The sequence below is a fragment of the Eschrichtius robustus genome, chromosome 18, assembly GCF_028021215.1.
Source record: "Eschrichtius robustus isolate mEscRob2 chromosome 18, mEscRob2.pri, whole genome shotgun sequence".
Taxonomy (NCBI): Eukaryota; Metazoa; Chordata; class Mammalia; order Artiodactyla; family Eschrichtiidae; genus Eschrichtius; species Eschrichtius robustus.
Genome location: NC_090841.1, coordinates 12,456,975 through 12,479,814, shown reverse-complemented (window position 1 = coordinate 12,479,814; position 22,840 = coordinate 12,456,975). Strand labels below are relative to the sequence as shown.

Below are 22,840 nucleotides of genomic sequence, written 5' to 3'. Positions count from 1 at the left end.
AGAAGGGACTCTTAGTTGGCTGGAGAGCTAGACCACCGGGCCCATGTTAGTTCTTTAAGAGTTGCCTTCCCCTGGGGGTGTTGCTAATTACTGCTATGCCCTAGACAGGTCTGCAGAGACCTTCTCCTCACTCTGTGTTGGCACCGATGAACTGCCGCTGTCCCTTTCTGGCTATCTAATCATGGCAGCCAAGATTGAATGGAGGCCTACAGGAGGAAAAGATGGTAATACAGAGCAAAAAAAGGGAGAGAGAATTTTTGCAGCTCAGAAATAAATAACCTTGTAAATAGTGAAGAACCTATTTTATTTCAAAAAGGAAGCTAAAATTTTGAGTTAAGAAAAAAAGAATCATACATCTGACCTTAAAAAGGTAATAATGAATATAGGAAATTGTTTCACTTTGGAATTAATTGGTCACATAGTTACTATTCAGCATCTCTTAAGATTATATAAATCTTATAAATGTATTTAATTATAATCTTATAAATATAGATGAATATATCATTTACCAAAAGTAATTCTGGAAACTCAGAAGAGGAGATAGGCAAATGTATTGAATGTATTTGTATTTGTCACCGCCAACGTTTGGAACCATTCCCTTTAGAAGTTTAAAATGCATAGGATACATTACCTCAAAATTGATAGATTGATTCAAACAATCATTTCTATTTTCTGTTGTTTCCCTGAATCTCTTTTCCACTATAGTTAGAACCTGGTTGATTTGACCAGCAATCACTTGTAATGTGTGATAGGTATGCCATGCCAAGGAGTTATCATTTCCATGCAGAAAACAGAATCCAGATCCATTCTAAAATCAATATGTTCTTGAAAAATTAACACTTCAGTCAAGGTATCTTTAACTTTTAGGCCAAAATTAATTAAAAAGCACTGATCATGTTTTCTTTAATATAAGCCTTTTACGCATATCAAGTTTTCAACTTCTTGCGTTTTGATTTAGAAGATAATCATACAATCATTTCCTGGTTATATAAGAGCTTATAATATGTGATGACTGTCTCTTGATTCTGACTTGCTATCAAATCTTCCCACCTTCCTCTGGATGATTCTAATTTAGAGAGGGTTTATAGAGCAGCAATACCCAGTCGCAAGTGAGTGGATTACGCCAGGGACCCCAAGATCACTCCTTTTCCCCGGGATCTAAACACAGGGTTTAGGAAGTCCAGTGGTGTTTACGTATCTTTTCGGGGCCAGTGTAGATGCTGGATGTCAGGGGATCACCTGCCTTGGCCCCCTCCAATGAACTAGCCTAAGATTCCTGTCTCTACTCAGGTTTGTCTCTTGAAACCGTGGAAAGGAGCAGTGAATTATCTCTATATTGACTGTATCCGAATTTTCTGAAAATAACCTATTCAGTGTTTTCCATAAATCGTAGGACTGGAATGTGAACAATTTTCCTTTAATACTCCTTAAACATTGATGTTGTCCCAAACCCCATTCCACCATGAACCTGACTTTTTAACATTAAGTAATCTTTGTTTTTCCCCCTTACACAAGAACCTAAAGTTTGAAATGATTTCTCCTTCAGTTTTAAAAGTTCTACTTCCAATATTCATCTTCCTGCATGATATGGAGATTGGAGCATCGTATAGAGTTAAGATTTGTAGGTTCCCATGTTGTTTCTGGTCATATTGTTGGCTTACATTTAAATGAAACGTCAGAGTTTACATAGAACTTTTATCTCTTTGATCTATTTTGATCCTCCCAACAATCTCCCAACAACAAGCAAGACAAGACATTATTCTTTGTTATATAATCATATACTCTAATTTTTAAATGAGGAAGCAGGTGTAGAGCTGGGGGTACTGCTTGGCCCAGAGTCACAGAGTTAATGGTGGCAACTCAGAGCTGGCACGTGGCGCTTCCAGTGCTCTGCATACAGCAGGCTGGCCATTCTCAATACCTGCTTCTTCACGTCTGCTTATTAAAATTTTGATCTTAAGGAAATAACCGATACAGTACCTAGTTTAAGATTGAAATTTACAACATCATAACCCTTTGCAGCAGAAGCCTAAGTGTTAGTCCCAGACACCAGCATTCTGGGGGGTGAAATGATTCACCCTGACTTCAGGATGTATGTCAGTGGTAGACAGAAACTTTCCTTTGTAAGTCAGTCTTAGAATAAGAATGAGAATCCTTGGTAAATCTTGTCTTTGCTCCTTACTCATTTCTCTTCCTGGGACTAGAAGAAGTTAGAGGTGTTTTATTAATGTAAGGTATTCATTTAGACATTCAGAAATATCCAGTTCAGGCCTGCTAGTGTCAGGCACTTGCTAGGCGCCAATAATGCAGAGATGAAAGAAACAGCCCCTTCGCTCAAGAAGCACACAGTTCAAGCCCCCTACATAATTTATAGATAACATAATTCACATAGCTGTTGAATTATTATTAGTCTCTGTAACAGCAAGGGTCCAAAGAAGGCAAATTGGAGCTAGAAGAAAAGAAACCAGAAGTCTTAATAACAAAAGACGAATAAGGAGCCCCCAGACAATTGTGTGCGGAGACATTGAATGAGGTATCACTAAGAAATGGGGAAAACGGGTTTTAGCTTCTTAAAGGAACAAGAATACGTAAGAGCATCATAAAGAGAGTTTAATGTGGGTTGAATCTTTATTCATGTGTCTGTCTTTGGAACACAGACATCTCATAAAATGTGTAATTTAAAAGTGAATTTCTTTTCAACAAATTCCTTTATCTGCATAGGGAAGTTATAACAAAGTATCTCCCCAAATAAGAGTATTCTGTGCACTCATTCAATTTCAGTAAGAATGGATAAGGTTTCGTTTTACTTTATATTGTTTTCTTAATATTAAAAGCATAAGAAACCCACATTTACCTATCTTGAATTTTCATTACTGTAGTCCTCCTTAAAAACGTAGAGATTTCAAAATTTTGACCTCTTCTTGGATTCCTTAGAAAAACATGGGTTTGTTTGTTTGTTTTAGTTTTGGTCCCATTTAGATGGACGGCCAGTTGTTTTTTTTTTTTGTAGAGTGACTCCTTCTGTTTAGAATCTCTATCTACACAAGCCATGACAAACATAACGGAGTGCCCCGTGGGTGCCTTACGTTCATCAATCCAAGCATGAGCTGATGCACTTTCTTGCCCTCCAGAAGCTTATAGTCTAAGGTAGAAGCACTCATAGCAACAACCATTCATTCATTCAATATGCATTGAGAACCCACCATGGACTAGTGATGTGAGAGTTGCAAGAGTGAACATTTGAAAGAGGGAAATCTGGATGCCTTAGTTAATGACCTTCTACCATGACAGAAGCATCATTCCGTATTTCCCAGGCTTAAAACTTACTTGTATGTGACTCTTGAAATCCTGAAGTCTTTCTATTTATCCTAGTCAAAGTTTACTTTTTTACAGTTATATAAAAATATTTTATGCAACATATGCAGATAAGAATCAAAGCTGGAGAAGCAAAGAGAATTTTAATCAGCTTACTGGTCCAATTTGTCAATTGTTAAAATTTACGTCAAACACCTTCAAAGGCAGATTGCTAGCTATTAATTTTTTAGCTCAGTCTTTTTCCTTTAGTGTAGCGATTTCAGCCATGTATTTTCTATAGAGGATCTTTTCTGCTTTGGCATTCCAAGAGAATTGTTGAAAACAAAATGCACCAAGAAAATCAAGAGGGCTGGTTATTCATTCCCTGTGTTTTTAGAACTTTTTGCTGCATATAATGCTGAATCCTCCTTCCATTCTCTTTCCCTGTACCCATCCACTGCCCCTAGCGCTCAGTCTCAGCAGGTGAGTATTTCCAAAGATACTCTTTCAAACTTTGAACCGTTATCTTAACCCACCGTCTTTGTGGGGGCAGCACTCTGTGTCAACTCCTGTTGTAATGTCCTCACTGCTAATGCTCCGTGTTAATGAAATAAATATTTCCTGAGCATCTACTGTGCGCCAGGCTTGTATTAGTTTGTAAGGATACAAAGATGATTACACCGCAGTTCTTGTCTTCAAGTTGGGAAACAAACATATATAGCACTATGATAGTGTCGTAAGGGCTATGACAGCCCAGAGAAAGAAGGGGCTAAATCTCATTAATAGGGTCAGAGAAAAAAGACTTATAAATCGGGACATGAAGGATCTTGCCAGGAGAAGGGCCAGGAGGACATCAGCACCTGAGAAAACAATGAGAGTTAAGGCACAAAGGCATGGAAGTATATGGCATGTTTAAGGAGCAGTGGCTAGTCCAATAAAAATGAATGGTAGAATTACAGGAAAGGGAAAAGATGGTGGTAGCCTAGTTGGGTGCGCTGAGATTGCACAGGGCCATGAAGGCATAATTTTGTTGTAGGTATTAGGGGGTGAAAAGGGATTTTTAGTAAGGCCATGATTTGATTTTTATCTGAATTTTGGAAACAATGGTACAGTGGTAGAGAGGCTGGCTACACGTGAAGAGCCAAGAGCCAGGAAGGCTCCATGAAGTCATTTTGGAAAGAATTGTTAGGACAGAATTTAAACAACAATGCTTAAAATGGGGGAGACTTCAAAAGGGAAATGAAACCAGGAATTTCACTGGATATGAGGCCAGAGGAAGAGAGAGGCATCAGAGATGAGGAGCAGGTTTGCCAAGCGAGGAGGAGAGGTAGGGATGGGTCCCATTTTAGACCTGTCCCATGTGAGATGTTTCGGAAGCATCAGTGGGCAAGTCGTAAGGAACGCTGTGTAAGTCAGATGTGAGCTGACAATATGTATTTGAGAGACCCTGGCATATAGTAGTGATTTAAATAATAGAAATGTAAAATTCCTCTCTCCTCAACCCAAGGAGAGATTTGTAAGGATAAGGATGAAAATGGAACCATGGGGAACATCTGCAGTTATAAGAGTACATCAGGAGGACCTTCAAGATGGCGGAGGAGTAAGACATGGAGATCACCTTCCTCCCCACAAAGACATCAGATATACATCTACATGTGGAACAACTCCTACAGAACACCTACTGAACGCTGGCAGAAGACCTCAGTCTTCCCAAAAGGCAAGAAAATCCCCACGTACCTGGGTAGGGCAAAAAGAAAAAGAAAAAACAGAGACAAAAGAATAGGGACGGGACCTGCACCTCTGGGAGGGAGCTGTGAAGGAGGAAAAGTTTCCACACACTAGGAAGCCCCTTCACTGGTGGAGACGTGGGGTGGGCAGGGGGGAATGCTTCGGAGCCATGGAGGAGAGCGCAGCAACAGGGGTGTGGAGGGCAAAGCGGAGAGATTCCTGCACAGAGGATCGGTGCCGACCAGCACTCACCAGCCCAAGGGGCTTGTCTAATCACCCGCTGGGGCAGGTGGGGGCTGGGAGCTGAGGCTCAGGCTTCGGAGGTCGGATCCCAGGGAGAGGACTGGGGTTGGCTGCGTAGACACAGCCTGAAGGGGGCTAGTGCACCACAGCTAGCCAGGAGGGAGTCCGGGAAAAAGTCTGGAACTGCCTAAGAGGCAAGAGACCATTGTTTCGGGGTGCGCGAGGAGAGGGGATTCTTCCCCTGTCTGCCTGCAGAAGGCAGAGCACCACCTAAATGAGCTCCAGAGGCGGGCGCCAGCCACAGCTATCAGCTCGGAACCCAGAGATAGGCATGAAACGCTAACTCTGCTGCTGCAGCCACCAAGAATCCTGTGTGCAAGCACAGGTCACTCTCCACATCCCCTGGGGAGACTGTGCAACATGCCACTGCCAGGCTCCCCTGATCCAAGGACAAGTTCCCTGGGAGAACACACGGCACGCCTCAGGCTGAACACACACTGGCCTCTGCCGCCACAGCCTCACCCAGCATTCCAATTATAACTACTGTACCCCTCCCTCCCCCGGCATGAGTGAGCCAGAGCCCCCTAATCAGCCGCTGCTTTAACCCCGTCCTGTATGAGCAAAGAACAGATGCCCTCAGGCGACCTACATGCAGAGACGGGGCCAAATCCAAAGCTGAACCCCGGGAGCTGTGCGAACAAAGAAGAGAAAGGGAAATCTCTCCCAGCAGCCTCAGGAGCAGTGGATTAAATCTCCACAATCAGCTTGATGTACCCTGCATCTCTGGAATACCTGAATAGACAACAAATCATCCTAAAATTGAGGAGGTGGACTTTGGGAGCAGCTGTAGACTTGGGGTTTGCTGTCCGTGACTGATTTCTTTCTGATTTTTACGTTTATCTTAGTATAGTTTTTAGCACTTGTTATCCTTGGTGGCTTTGTTTATTGGTTTGGTTGCTATCTTCTTTCTTCTTCTTATTATTTTTTTAATTTTTTATTTTAATAATTTTTAAAATTTATTATTATTATTTTTTCCTTCTTTTTTTCTCCCTTTTCTTCTGAGCTGTGTGGCTGACAGGGTCTTGATGCTCTGGTCTGGTGTCAGGCCTGACCCTCTGAGGTGGGAGAGCTGAGTTCAGGACAGTGGACCACCAGAGACCTCCCAGCCCCACATAATATCAGTTGGTGAGAGCTCTCCCAGAGATCTCCATCTCAATGCTAAGACCCAGCTCCACCCAACGGCCAGCAAGCTCCAGTGCTGGACGCCCCATGCCAATCAACTAGCAAGACAGGAATACAACCCCACCCATTAGCAGAGAGACTGCCTAAAATCATACTAAGTTTACAGACACCCCAAAATACACCACCAGACACAGCCCTGCCCACTAGAAAGACAAGATCCAGCCCCACCCACCGGAACACAGGCACCAGTCCCCTCCACCAGGAAGCCTACACAAGCCGCTGAACCAAGCTCACCCACTGGGGGCAGACACCAAAAACAATGGGAACTACACACCTGCATCCTGTGAAAAGGAGACCCCAAACACAGTAACTTAAACAAAATGAGAAGACAGAGAAATATGCAGCAGATGAAGAAGCAAGGTAAAAACCCACCAGACCAAACAAATGAAGAGGAAATAGGCAGTCTACCTGACAAAGAATTCAGAGTAATGGTAGTTAAGATGATCCAAAATCGTGGAAATAGAATGGAGAAAATACAAGAAACGTTTAACAAGGACCTAAAAGAACCAAAGAGCAAACAAACAATGATGAATAACACAATAAATGAAATTTAAAATTCTCTAGAAGGAATCAATTACAGAATAACTGAGGCAGAAGAATGGATAAGTGACCTGGAAGAAAAAATAGTGGAAATAACTACCGCAGAGCAGAATAAAGAAAAAAGAATCAAAAGAATTGAGGACAGTCTCAGAGACCTTGGGGACAACATTAAATGCACCAACATTCAAATTATAGGGGTCCCAGAAGAAGAAGACAAAAAGAAAGGGACTGAGAAAATATTTGAAGAGATTATAGTTGAAAACTTCCCTAACATGGGAAAGGAAATAGTCAATCAAGTCCAGGAAACACAGAGAGTCCCATACAGGATAAATCCAAGGAGAAACAGGCCAAGACACATATTAATTAAGCTAAATTAAATACAAATTCAACCAAAAATTAAATACAAAGAAAAAATATTAAAAGCAGCAAGGGAAAAGTAACAAATGACATGCAAGGGAATCCCCATAAGGTTAACAGCTGATCTTTCAGCAGAAATTCTGCAAGCCGGAAGGGGGTGGCAGGACATATTTAAAGTGATGAAGGGGAAAAACCTCCAACCAAGATTACTCTACCCAGCAAGGATCTCATTCAGATTCAACGGAGAAATTAAAACCTTTACAGACAAGCAGAAGTTAAGAGAATTCAGCAACACCAAACCAGCTTTACAACAAATGCTAAAGGAATTTCTCTAGGCAGGAAACACAAGAGAAGAAAAGGACCTACAAAAACAAACCCAAAACAATTAAAATGGTAATAGTAACATACATATCGATAATAACCTTAAATGTGAATTGATTAAATTCTCCAAAAGACACAGGCTTACTGAATGGATACAAAAACAAGATCCATATATATGCTGTCTACAAGAAACCCACTTCAGACCTAGGGACACATACAGACTGAAAGTGAGGGGATGGAAAAAGATATTCCATGCAAATGGCAATCAAAAGAAAGCTGGAGTAGCAATTCTCATATCAGACAAAACAGGCTTTAAAATAAAGACTATTACAAGAGACAAAGAAGGACACTACATAATGATCAAGGGATCAATCCAAGAAAAAGATATAACAATTGTAAATATTTATGCGCCCAAAATAGGAGCACCTCAATACATAAGGCAAATGCTAACAGCCATAAAAGTGGAAATTGACAGTAACACAATAATAGTAGGGGACTGTAACACCCCACTTTCACCAATGGACAGATCATCCAAAATGAAAATAAATAAGGAAACACAAGCTTTAAATGATACATTAAACAAGATGGACTTAATTGATATGTATAGGACATTCCATCCAAAAACAACAGAATACACTTTCTTCTCAAGTGCTCATGGAACATTCTCCAGGATAGATCATATCTTGGGGCACAAATCAAGCCTTCATAAATTTAAGAAAATTGAAATCGTATCAGGCATCTTTTCTGACCACAATGCTATGAGATTAGAAATCAATTACAGGGAAAAAAAAAAAACAAAACACAAACACATGGAGGCTAAACAATATTCTATTAAATAACCAAGAGATCACTGAAGAAATCAAAGAGGACATTTGTCATTAGAAACAAATGACAATGAAAACATGATGACCCAAAACCTATAGGATGCAGCAAAAGCAGTTCTAAGAGGGAAGTTTATAGCAATACAGTCCTACCTCAAGAAACAAGAAAAATCTCAAACAACCTAACCTTACACCTAAAGCAATTAGAGAAAGAAGAACAGAAAAAACCCAAAGTTAGCAGAAGGAAAGAAATCATAAAGATCAGATTAGAAATAAATGAAAAAGAAATGAAGGGAACAGTGTAGCAAAGGTCAGTAAAACTAAAAGCTGGTTCTTTGAGAAGATAAACAAAATTGATAAACCATTAGCCAGACTCATCAAGAAAAAAAGGGAGAAGACTCAAATCAACAGAATTAGAAATGAAAAAGTAGAAGTAACAACTGACACTGTAGAAATACAAAGGATCATGAGAGATTACTACAAGCAACTATATGCCAATAAAATGAACAACCTGGAAGACTGAACCAGGAAGAAATAGAAAATACAAACAGACCAATCACAAACACTGAAATTGAAACTGTGATTAAAAATCTTCCAGCAAACAAAAGCCCAGGACCAGATGGCTTCACAGGCGAATTCTATCAAACATTTAGAGAATAGCTAACACCCATCCTTCTCAAACTCCAAAATATAGCAGAGGGAGGAACACTCCCAAACTCATTCTACGAGGCGACCATCACCCTGATACCAAAACCAGACAAAGATGTCACAAAGAAAAAAAACTGCAGGCCAATATCACTGATGAACATAGATGCAAAAATCCTCAACAAAATACTAGCAAACAGAATCCAACAGCACATTAAAAGGATTATACACCATGATCAAGTGGGGTTTTTCCCAGGAATGCAAGGATTCTTCAATATACGCAAATCAATCAACGTGATACACCATATTAACAAATTGAAGGAGAAAAACCATATGATCATCTCAATAGGTGCAGAAAAAGCTTTTGACAAAATTCAACACCCATTTATGATAAAAACCCTCCAGAAAGTAGGAGTAGAGGGAACTTACCTCAACATAATAAAGGCCATATATGACAAAGCCACAGCCAACATTGTTCTCAATGGTGAAAAACTGAAACCATTTCCTCTAAGATCAGGAACAAGACAAGGTTGTCCACTCTCACCACTAATATTCAACGTAGTTTTGGAAGTTTTACCCACAGCAATCAGAAAAGAAAAAAGGAATAAAGGAATAAAATAAATAAATAAAAAATAAAAGGAATCCAAATCGGAAAAGAAGCAGTAAAGCTGTCACTGTTTGCAGATGACGTGATACCATACATAGAGAATCCTAAAGATGCTACCAGAAAACTACTGGAGCTAATCAATGAATCTGCTAAAGTAGCAGGATACAAAATTAATGCACAGAAATCTCTTGCATTCCTATACACTAATGATGAAAAATCTGAAAGAGAAATTAAGGAAACACTTCCATTTACCATGGCAACAAAAAGAATAAAATACCTAGGAATAAACCTACCTAAGGGGACAAAAGATCTGTATGCATAAAACTATAAGACTGATGAAAGAAATTAAAGACAACACAAATAGATGGAGAGATATACCATATCCTTGGATTGGAAGAATCAACATTGTGAAAATGACTCTACTACCCAAAGCAATCTACAGATTCAGTGCAATCCCTATCAAACTACCAATGGCATTTTTTGCAGAACTAGAACAAAAAATTTCACAATTTGTAGGGAAACACAAAAGACCCAGAATAGCCAAAGCAATCTTGAGAAAGAAAAACTGAGCTGGAGGAATCAGGCTACCTGACTTCAGACTATACTACAAAGCTACAGTAATGATAACAGTATGGTACTGGCACAAAAACAGAAATATAGATCAATGGAACAGTATAGAAAGCCCAGAGATAAACCCACTCACATATGGTCACCTTATCTTTGATAAAGGAGGCAAGAATACACAATGGAGAAAAGACAGCCTCTTCAATAAGTGGTGCTGGGAAAACTGGACAGCTACAGGTAAAAGAATGAAATTAGAACATTCCCTAACGCTGTATACAAAAATAAACTCACAATGGCTTAAAGACCTAAATGTAAGGCCAGACACTAGAAAACTCTTAGAGGAAAACATAGGCTGAACACTCTATGACATAAATCACAGCAAGATCCTTTTTGACCCACCTCTTAGAGAAATGGAAATAAAAACAAAAATAAACAAATGGGACCTAATGAAACTTAAAAGCTTTTGCAGAGCAAAGGAAACCATAAACACAACGAAAAGACAAGTCTCAGAATGGGAGAAAATATTTGCCAGCGAAGGAACTGACTCAGGTTAATCTCCAAAATATACAAGCAGCTCAGGCAGCTCAATATTATAAAAACAAACAACCCAATCCAAAAATGGGCAGAAGACCTAAATAGACATTTCTCCAAAGAAGATATACAGATTGCCAGCAAACACATGAAAGGATGCTCAACATCACTAATCATTAGAGAAATGCAAATCAAAACTACAATGAGGTATCACCTCACACTGGTCAGAATGGCCATCGTCAAAAAATCTACAAACAATAAATGCTGGAGAGGGTGTGGAGAAAAGGGAACCCTCTTGCACTGTTGGTGGGAATGGAAATTGATACAGCCACTATGGAGAACAGTATGGAGGGTACTTAAAAAACTAAAAATAGAACTACCATATGACCCAGCAATCCCACTACTGGGCATATATCCTGAGAAAACCATAATTCAATAAGAGTTGCATACCACAATGTTCATTGCAGCTCTATTTACAATAGCCAGGACATGGAAGCAACCTAAATGTCCATCAACAGATGAATGGATAAAGAAGATGTGGCACATATATACAATGGAATATTACTCAGCCATAAAAAGAAATGAAACTGAGTTATTTGTAGTGAGGTGGATGGACCTCGAATCTGTCATACAGAGTGAAGTAAGTCAGAAAGAGAAAAACAAATACCATATGCTAACACATATATATGGAATCTAAAAAATAAAAATAAAGGTTCTGGAGAACCTAGGGGCAGGACAGGAATAAAGATGCAGACACAGAGAATGTACTTGAGGACAGGGGGAAGGGGAAGGGGAAGCTGGGATGAAGTGAGAGAGTGGCATGGACATATATACACTACCCAATGTAAAATAGATAGCTAGTGGGAAGCAGCTGCAGAGCACAGGGAGATCAGCTCGGTGCTTTGTAACCACCTAGAGGAGGTGGGATAGGGAGGGTGGGAGGTAGGGAGATGCAAGAGAGAGGGGATACGGGGATATATGTATACATATAGCTGATTTACTTTGTTATACATCAGAAAATAAGACAACATCGTAAAGCAATTATACTCGAATAAAGATGTAAAAAAAAAACTCATTCGTCTATCTTGCAAAAAAAAAAAAAAAAAAAAACGCACATCAGCAGAGACAAGGGGACAATGAGAATGCAGTAACGGAAGTCAAAGGGGCAGAAAGTTTTGAGATGGAGGAAGAGGCCAGAAATGTTAAGAGGGCAAGTAGCATGAAAACTGAAGGGAGGTCATGAGAACTGGAGCTAGGTCATAGGATTTGGCAGCGAGGACACCACTGGTGACCTGTGGAAGGTCCATTTCAGGGGGCATGTTTTCCCAGGGGGTCATTATGGGACTGCCCCGGGGCTGACTCCCAGGCTAAACTCCAAGGGGAGGCTGCCCTGCAATGAGTACCTGGTAGGGTGTGGGCAAAGTACCCAGAGCCGGTCAGTCCCAGGACCCTCATCCACCCTGATCCTTGGTTCCTTAAGTGCCTAATTCCCTCGTAATACCCACGGCGTATTCTGGGATCCCAGCTGACACATTTTCATAATTTTAAATCAGAGGACTCCAGATGATTCTGTTTTATTGTTGAATTAGAGATCTCTTTCCTTTTACCCTGAAATCGTCTTTGACTCCTTTTCCCCCTCCTCTTCCACGTTTCGTTGGTCACCAGTCTTCGTGGCTCTTCCTCTGCTGTCCTAGGACTCCGCGTTCTCACAGCTGCAGAAACCACTTGCTAGCTGGCCTCCTCCCTGTCTTTGCCCTCTGCCCCTTACATCTGCCCTGCGCACTGATGTCAGACTTGTTGCCGTTACTTACCGTCTGTTAAATAAAGTCCGAACTCTATTCTCAGATGAAGAACTGTCTTGATTTGGCTACAGTCTCCCTTTCCAGGTGTATCTCGCATGTCTTCTCTGGACTTGTGCTCCAGCGTATAAACCAACTTAAATTTCCACCAGATACTCCTTGGACTTTTCCGCCTCGTACCTTTATTCCTATCACTTTCTAGAAGCCTTCCTCTGTCACTTCTGGTCAAAAGCGCACACAACCAGGTTGGCCCTGCCGACCTCTGTGAGGGTCTTTCCCACCTCCCCAGACCTGTGACAGTTGATTTGGCTCCTGGGCTACAGGTGACATACTGTATTACCCTCCCAAGTCATATGGTTTCTGAGGGCATGTGTTCTTTACACATCCTACAGTGCCTTCAAGTTCATGGTCACTACTAAGTAAATGTTGACCAGATGAGTGAATTGAGGAACAATAGGATCTTTTCAAGTTGCTTAGACTTCCTGAGGTTCAAGGGCCTTTTTGTAAATATTTATTAAATAATTAATTCATAGAGCCATGTTCCTTTCTCCATCCCCACTATTTTCTCTTGACCTCCCCACTTGCCATTGTTCTCAATAGATAAGATAGTCCCTTTGAATTGGACCCATTGTCTCAGTTTAAGAGAATGCAGACAAATGGAGAGAATTAGGGCTCCATCTCTCCTATGAGGTGAGCACCTATGAAGATAAAATTAGGAAAAAAGCATTTATTCTCAAGAGTTCCCCCACCCATTAGACGCTTGTCTATTTTCTCTTTGCCTCAGTTGACTCCATCTGCTTTTTTTCTTTTTTGTTTTCTTCTCAGTAATGTGGCAGGCAATGGACAAGGGCTGGGAAAACATATTTTAGAGTATCTACAGCCTCCTCCACGATCAGGGAGAGAGGGAAAGTCTAGGGCAAGCAGCCAGATCTCCTGGGCAGCATGCCTGAATCACCACCCCCTGAACACACAGACGGATACATAGACCCATAGACATGCAAACACGATCCCTCCTCCCCTGCCTGCAAGTGCAGTGGCATAAATAAATGAGCCATCTTAAGTGCAAAAAGCAGATAGGGAAACAGCAAGATCGGTTTTCAAGTCCAAAAGGTTAGTCACCTTGTAATGAGATAGTCTTGCGTAGAGATTGTTCTAACTTTGGGACCAGTTTGAGGCATTTAAACATTTAGTTTTCACTTGCTGTCTGAGCCTGTTACCAACGAAACTGTAAAGGGAAGAAACCCTTTAAATTCACAAAGGGTTTGCTAACATAACATACACATGAGCTTAGAGTCATTTAAAAGAAGCAATGAATTCTAACAAGGAAGCCAAGTATTTCCCAATTCTAGAATTTTTTTAGTAACTTTCATATTCAATTGTAAGTTTCGGGAGACAGGGAACACTAGACAGAGTCAGGCACATGGTAAGTTCACGCTGTGAGTGCTGACTGGTTGATTACAGAATCCTGAATTCATGGCTCCAATGAGTAGAGTAGGGTCATCCATCTGAAATGATGAAGGATGAGGTGAGGTCGGATCTTTCATGGGGAGTGATGTGCTGTGACAGATTCAAGCTTATAGTGTCCCTGATAGGCTTAGGTGCCCCTGAGAGGGGCATGGACTAAAGATGGTAGAAGTCAGCCCCACAGATTTCTTCCACAGCTCTTTGGTGGCTGGTTATATAATTGATCATCACGGGATATGAGAATAAGCCAGCCTAAGGTTTAGCACTTCTCATTCAGGAGGTAGCAAGCAGAGCGAAGTATACAGGGTTTAAAATGTGCCCAGACAGATCTGAGCAAAGGAAACCAGAACTGGATATAAGGCAGTGGATCTGATGAGTACTTTAGTAATTCAGATGTTAGTGACTTCGATTGAGATAACTAATTGTTAGACCTGCTTGGCCATTTAAAAACAACCATATGAAGTTGAATTTTTCCCATTCAAAATAAAGAATTAGTTAATACAGGCCTCTGTAAAATAACACCGTTTGTTAGTTGAATTTTAATGAGTTCTATTAAATAAGTGACAAAGCCCTTTTTTACTGGCACTCAGGGACTTCTGGTATTACAGGATTAAAACACAACTGAACTCAGTACGTGTGTCAAACTTACTTATGAAATGAAATTAATTATTCCAGCAGTGATCCAACCATAAGGTGTGTGATGTTTTCTGGAGGTCAAGAACCATTTTAAGAAGTTGCCAAGAGGATGCTTCTTAGGTGGCCAAGAGGAAGAGTCTGAACAGAACTCTGACCTTAAGAGTGCAGTCGTTCCCAACTTAAAAGCAGATCGTGTTCGAAAAATGTTTGATTGTAGATGACTTTTTGGAACTCGAACTTCATTTCTCCAGAGAGGTGGCAACACAAGTAGAAGCTGTGAGCCTAGTGGCTGTCAATAAAGGAGGTGGGTTCGAGTGCCCCAGTGAGAGAGAAACCTACACATCCTCAGCTCTCCAGACAGGGGCAAGAGTCCTTGACATTTCCTGAGGTGCCAGGACAGGCCACTCATAGGAAAAGTGTGCAGTTCTTTGAGTAAGATGCGAATGAGACTCAGTTCTAGCTCTGCTGCCTTTGAGCTGTTCGTCTTTGGGCAAGTTACCTCTCTGAACCTGTTTCCTCATCTCCAACAGGAAAAATTACACCAGCCTACAACGCAAGTTTTCTCCCTCCCTCCCTCTCTCCCTCCCTCTCTCTCTCTCTCTCTCTCTTTCTTTCTGTCTCTCTCTTTCGTTCTTTCTTTCTTAAGGTACATACAATGCACCTCTAGCCTTAATCCTCTTCAATCAATCAATTAACCACATCTGATAGTCTTTACCTCTTTAATCTCTCTGGAACGTTTCCTTTTCCCTCCACCTCCACTGCACTACCCTAGATGGAGCCACACCATCTCTCTGACTGCAGGACCTTTTATTTATGTATTTATTTTTTAAAATTAATTTATTGTTTATTTATTTATTTTGGGCTGCGTTGGGTCTTCATTGTTGCGCGCAGGCTTTCTCTAGTTGCAGCGAGCAGGGGCTACTCTTCGATGCGGTGAGCGGGCTTCTCACTGAGGTGGCTTCTCTTGTTGCGGAGCACGGGCTCTAGGTGCGCAGTCTTCAGTAGTTATGGCGTGCAGGCTTTAGTAGTTGTGGCTCGCGGGTTCTAGAGCACAGGCTCAGTAAATGTGGCACCCGGGCTTAGTTGCTCTGCGGCATGTGGGTTCTTCCCAGGCCAGGGATCGAACCCGTGTCCCCTGCATTGGCAGGCGGATTCTTAACCACTGCGCCACCAGGGAAGTCCCCGACAGGACCTTTGAAATGTGCCCCTGTCTCTCCTACCTGGACATTCGGCTAAGGGGTGTCTCTGCTGCCATTATTGTTCCCCTCTCAACCATTCTTGACAGGGTAAGAGCTCTTCAGAGCTTTTTAAAATGCAGATCTGATCCCCTGGGTTCCAGCTTAAAATCATCCAATGGCTTCTCATTGCGCTTTGGATAAAACCCAAACTCCTTAACTTGAATTTCAAAACCCTGAGTTATGTGACCCCTGCCACCTCCTCCATCCTCATTCATAAGGTCCTTCCCTCCAACTCCACTTGGCTGCTATGCTAACTTGTTTAGGTCCCTTCAGAGCACCATACTCGCTCCCTCCTCCGTGCCCAGCCATGAAACAGGTGGTCCTCTTGCCTTGGAACACTTTCCCTCACTGTGCCCTACCCTCCTTCCCCTGGCAAACTCCTACTAATCCTTAGGATCTGGCTTCACTACCTCTTACCTTCTCTGTAGGGTGTAGGCCAGTCTTAACCCCATAGGTTGTTAGGATTCCAACAGCAACATGGAGCACTTGCCCTCTCAGAATACTCTGTTGTGATTACTAGTTGAGTTGTGTGATTTCCCTGCAGGTTAGAAGGCCGGTGCAGTAGGGAAAGTGGTGGTGAAGAGTGCAGAGATTTTGGCCTCCGCCCTGTATTCGCTGGTCAAGTTGCTTATCATCTTTATGCCTCCTCATCTATAAAATAATGCTGCTTGCCTCACAGAGTTATCCTGAGAGTTAAATGAGATAATATGTGTGTGTATATATGCATATATGTGTATATATTGGATTGGCCAAAAAGTTCATTCGTGTTTGCCTGTAAGATGTTACAGAAAACTCGAACGAACTTTTTGGCCAACCCAGTATATCCATATAAAAGGTTTAAGTGCATTAACTAGTCCATAGAAAATAAGTCTTCAGTAAACTGAGATGCACGCGTAATGAATACTTAGTAAACGCAAGCTTTTTGTTGTTGCTTTGTTTTGTTTTTTTTTTAAAGCTGAGTATTGCTACGGCTGTTCTCCTGGGAGTGCACTTTCTCTTTTTCTTTATGTTCCATTGGCTTGGTAAGATTAGAGTCCCATAAGTAAAACTGTGAGTACTGTGTTTGCTTTCCCATTTGCTCTTTTTTTCCCAATCTGCGTAGCCTGTAGGAGTGATGTGAAGACGTAAAGTGATGTGTAGAAAGTGGGCAAAGAAAATATCATGTTCACAAAGCCTGTTTTCCAGTCAACTCCTAGGGGATCCCATGCCTTATTAGCTGTGGATTCTGCCTCTGCCCGCAGTTCTTTAGTCCTTGCCTGTTTCAGAGCCCTCCTATTAGAGGCACTGGCGGGGCAGTGCAGTGCCAGGAGGCCCAGGCATCAGGCTCATTCAACAAAGACAGGACCACAGAATGCAAGCAAATTAAAGCATTCTCAGTGCTTCCTACTTCAATGTGCCCCCCCCCCAAAAAAAATAAGGGTGTGTGTGTTTTAGATGGAGTCATCAAATACATTTCAAAGGCAACACACAAATTAGTGCAGCATGAGTTCTGTGACATTTGGTAAAGGTCTTTGGAGAAGATGAGAAAACAAGGAGCTTCCCAGTTCCATGGCCCCTAAGGTTTGGTGCAAACACTGTGTGTGAAAAATCACCAAACATGTACCTCACCACTGAATTTTGTGAGGGTCGACTTATTACCCCTGTTACCTGGTAGTCTCCAGGCTTTAGAAGAGTTCTCGTCATTTTGATTTTTTAGATGAGTCACTGGGTTTGTTGCCCCCAGAGGCACTTCATTATGATTCAGTGTGAAGCCCTGAAAGGACTCGGCTTCCGGGAGTTAGGGGTAGGATGGGGGCTGCAGTGGTTCCGCGTTGGCATGAGGCTGAATTGACACCTTTGATGTAGCCTAAGACAGAACCCGCACCTCCCACTGCTTCTCGGAAGACGTCAGCCTTACGCAGAAAAGGCATCTGCTGAGGAATCCTGCATCTCATTCAGCCTGCTCTGGGAGCAGCCTTAGCCGTCGTTAACTAATCCAACCGCTTCCCTCCTCCTCTGCGGTGCTGGGCTTAGTGCTAAGAAGGGGTTTCGCCTCTTGCTCTTGTCAGGTTAGGCACTGAGACTGTGTCCATGTTAGAACTCATAGAAGGTAAGTTAAATGCATGATCCCTGTCCCTCATGGCAAGGTGTTTATTTTGCGCCCCCGGCGGACATTTGTGTCTCTTTGCTAATCCTACTTCGTTGGCTGTGAGCGTAAAACATGTAAAAACGTTGACATTTTTACAGGCAAAATAGTGGCGATCTGATACCTCTTTACAGAGTCATGTCTTTAAGTGTTTGATCAGCTCTTAGAGGTGCTGTTACTCAGAGAAAAGAATGGCTTGCGTGAGTTCTGTGGCTTTGATTCCTTTTAGGGATAATGTTTAAAAGTCTTGAGAGTCAGGTTGATCCTCCGTGATGTAAACCTATTAAAAAGCAGCTTTTATTTTCGACAGCAGTACAGACTAACTGTGAGGAGCTCCTGAGTGTCTGTGCCAGTTACTTTGTCTTGCTGGAGGCAGGTCCTTCTGAGTTAGGCTGGGGGGATGTACAGGGCTCAAGTGGATGTGGGAACTTCTAGAAGTGAGTTCTTAACTCTAAAAAGACAGTGATCTGTTTTTCACAAGTCACTGGGACTATCACTTGTGAGCTGTGCTAATATTTACTCTCACTGGGTTGTACTGGGAAGCTAAACTAAAGAAGGAAGCATGCAGCCCATTGAAAATGTCTCAGAACCGCATGCCTAAAATCTCCGTGGGCACGGTTAAGAGCATCATTCATAAATTCATCAGGAAAGTTGTGCAAAGTACATTATTATTCTTTTTAATGTAACCTGCTGCTATATTCAACACCGGCTTAACAAAAGCAGTGAATTTCTGAAGAAGGTTTCTCCCAGAAGCTATTTTTCAGGACTATAGATAAAAAGGTATCTGGAATTTTAGCAGATGTCCCTCTTTAATTGTTTGTTGTTCTGAGAAGATGATTTGTTGTGAGAATGCTTTAATAAGCCGCTTTTTCTCTCTGTGATTCTCTGTGCTTCTAGTTAATGGAACCCCTGGTAGTCAGCTCTCTACTCCGCGCTCGGGCAAGTCTCCAAGCCCATCACCCACCAGCCCTGGAAGCCTGCGGAAGCAGAGGGTAAGGAAATGAGCAAGCTCCTTGTTTAAGACCTGTCCATGTCTCGGTGCAGATGGCACAGGTGCCAGCAAATAGCCCTCTCATGATAGCGCTGCTTGTCTCTAAGGAAGAACCAGGTGAGGGCAGGAGGTGACCGACCTTGCGTCACTTATTATGGCTGTGGTTTCTCTTAGCTAGGACTCGGGGCTTTGAATTTTCCTGTAAACTTGTCCTGATCTTAATTCCAGGAAGAATAGACAGTTGCTGCTTCACTTTGAAATACCTCACTCTTTTTGTCTCGAGCGCACAAAGACGTTAATGGCACTGGATTGTAAGCTTCCTTAGCTGAAATGAGTTTCATTAGAGACATCATCACTGGTCACCAGCCTTCCTTAAGAAGGAAAAGGAAAAGTGCCTGGATTGGAGGTGGGCGGGCCCTGGTGGGAGTTGCTTTAGGGCAAAGGATGGTGGTCCAGAGCCCCTGAGGGTTTGTGCTGCAGAGATGGTTACATGTGACCTGTGTTTTTTGTGAATGAAACCCACAAGGAGCACCTTCTCTTTCATCATGACCTGCATTTATCTTTGAGCTTCCTGTGTAATAATGGAGAAGTTGATTGAGCTTGGAGACCAAAGTCAAAAAAGTTACCGGAAACAGTGTTCGTTTCTCTATGCTGAGGAAGGCGGGGGGGGGGGGGGGGTGGCATTAGCTTTTCTTTCAGGATGGAAGGACTACTGTTCGGAACCCCTCACAACCTCTGCGGTTTGTCTTCTCCAGTAAGACCAAGGCAGGAATCAAAGGAGTGGGACGGGGAGGAGGGGCATGGTACAGTGGAGGCAACAGGAGGCCTTTCATTGTCCTGATTTCACAGGCCAGGTGCGGAGGGAGGTGCGCTCTAGGAGGTTTCAGGATGCTGCTTCCTGAACATTCTAAGAAGCTAGGGCTCTTTGGCAGCTTTTGAACTCAAAGATTGGATTCATGGATTTCGTTTCTTGTACTATGTGCTTTAAAATGAGACTTTTATGTTCCATACATTTAAACCGCCTCCAAGAGGGAAGCTCCTCTTTGCAAGCCTCCCGCCGAGGTTGTGTCCACACACCCTCTAAGGGGGTGGGGTGAATGAGTCAGCCCCCGGTCCCCTTTGGAGGCTGGCCCGCCACGTAGCAGGTCGCACTGCCCTGCTCCACTGAACCTCCTGGCATCAGGTCCAGCTGGTTTTGATTATTGGATGAGGCCTGGAGCTGGGCACCGGCTCCTCCACTAAAGGGCTGTGTTATCTTAGATAAGTCTGTTATCCTCTCCCGGCTTCAGTCAAAACAAAACAAAATAAAAGGCTCTTTCCAGATAGAAAACCCCATAATGCGACTCCAGTTCCAGCTGAGTGTTTTCACTATGGCTTCTTCGTGGCCACAGTCTAATCTGGCATTTTAAAGCACAGGAATCATTAGTGAACTATCAGAAGAATGGGCCAAGTTCATTTAATCTCCTCAATGTCTGTGGTCGAGTGGAGGAAGGGCTAGGGGAGTGAGTGATGCTTTTCTTATCAATGTTACCCAGTGAGGCCCCCATCTGTAGAGGCAGCCATTAGAAATAGGACAGACTGGGGACTTCCCTGGTGGTCCAGTGGTTAAGACTTTGCTTTCCAATGCAGGGGGTACGGGTTCGAGATCCCTGGTTGGGGAATTAAGGTCCCACATGCTGTGTGGCCAAAAAACCAAAACATAAAAGAGGCAATATTGTAACAAATTCAATAAAGACTTTAAAAAAAAAAGAAAAAGAAAAAGAAATAGGACAGATAGGGCCCTCTTGCATAGAATAGTCTCTCTTTTGAGGTGTATACTTTGGAGACTACACCTGGCATAGAAATCCCTCTTCATCCATCCATTAAATTAGATTCAGGATTTAGCTCATGCTTCGTTGAGATTAGATTAGAATGAGTGAGACTCCCTGCTACAGATCTGAGCTTCCCTCCTGCTGGCTTATGGTGGAGACTTCCATCTTGGGGGTGTAAAGCTCTTGGCTCAACTGTCCCTTTGTTGGCAGAATGAGGCTAGAATTTGCTTCTTCTGCCCTCTGTATTCCCTACTTCACTATGACTTTGTCCAACTGAGGCAGAAAATTTCCATCCAGCTCCTAGCAGCTGTGTGGCCAATAGCTTATGTAATTAACACTGCCAGTGCTTGGGAAATGATTATAAGGGATGGTTCTCTTGTAGATTCTTCATTTTGTCATTTAAACTACCAGTGCAAGCTCCGTACTTGACAGGGAAAAACAATCTCGTTTGTTTTAAGGAGACAAAAGGTTTATCATCATCTGAAAACATTTATTAAGCACATGTTGTGAGCAGAGCACCAGATAGTTTAGAGATGGTTCAGTTTCCAGGCTTTTGAATTGAGGCCGTAAATGAACATCCTCCGTCCGTGTACCATGTCTATGAGTAGAAACATTCCCAGCTGCTTTAGTGAGAGGAGCTTTCATCTTGGTGTGGAGGCAACTGCATCAAATAATCCCTCCCAGTTAAAATGAGCCTAGAATATCCCTAAAAACTGATCCTGTTTCAAATTTGGTTAATATTCTTCTCAAATGGCTATACTCCTATGCAGGAAATACTGAAATAAGTGAAAGATGGCAAGTGCTAAAAGAAGACACTTCAAAGAATAAATTAACTCTTTTTATTGCAAATTGGAAAACAGTAGCTACCTCTCTTTTTCTTTCTGTGTTGCCTAGCAACATGGCCAGGAAAATGAGTGGGCTGTCTCTCCCTGCAACACACACTCACACTTCCTACCTCATTTTGAAACACAGGAATATAAGCTGCTTTTTTTTTTTTTTTTTTTTTTAAGGAATATTGAGACATTTGACCGCTTCTTCACAAACAAGAAAGTCTATATTTTTATTTATGTTAATTATGATGGTTTAATCAGCTTTTTTCCTTCCCTTAATATTATATTTTTGTTACCTCTTTTGGTATTTTAGAATAGTCCTATACAATAGGAGTCTGCATGCCAGATATTTTTCTTCTTGAAAGCGCTGATGGCAAGCGTACCAAGCAACTGTCCTATTTTGCCAAAACACTGTTATTTAAATTGCTGTCTAGATGCGTTTGGTCACAGATGCAGATCCGGGAGGATCTTTTCCATCCATGAACCCCCATTCTGGGGTCCCATTTCTTAATACATCAGGAAGAAAAGTGTTGTATTGTGTAGGTGGAATGAAGCTCCCCATGATACTCCCACATGGCTGACTTTTGTAGATTATCTGATCAGTCAGATGATGTGAAGAGTGGGTGGTTCAAAATAGAAAAGAAGCCCGGATTCTAGACACTCTCTGCAGATCTGAGCTGGTTGCCTGGTGACCAACAGAGGGATCTCATAGCAGAAAAGGGCGGAGGGAAGAAGAGGGAAGGTGATGGGTGAGCGGTTGGGGAACCAGGAAGAACATTGGGAAGGGAGCAGGGAGGTCAAGTTCGCATTCTTTCTGTCTTCCAAACATACCATTTTGAAAAGGCAATGTTTATTGGGTGTATGCGCGGTGCAAATGCAACCCTTGAGTTGCTACTCTGGGACCAGAATTTGCTGAATGCCAGCTGGGGCTCCTAATAAATTATTGCCTGAGGTAAGCACGTTCCTCTTCTACCCAGAATGGGAAGGAACCGTTGGAGGAAGAATGGCCTAGATACATAGTAGCAGAGTTGGTGTTGACAGATCTCAGGGGCT

At 42.2% G+C, this 22,840-nt stretch overlaps 1 protein-coding gene across 3 annotated transcripts in view; it reads left to right on the top strand.

Annotated features, from left to right (window-relative positions):
* Positions 1-22,840, top strand: part of DCLK1 (doublecortin like kinase 1) — a 328,724-nt gene that overhangs the window by 232,218 nt on the left and 73,666 nt on the right. For all 3 annotated transcript variants that reach the window (XM_068526990.1, XM_068526989.1, XM_068526991.1), the window contains exon 6: positions 19,053-19,147. In XM_068526990.1, coding sequence (XP_068383091.1) covers positions 19,053-19,147 — 95 coding nt within the window. The remainder of the gene's footprint in view (positions 1-19,052; positions 19,148-22,840) is intronic.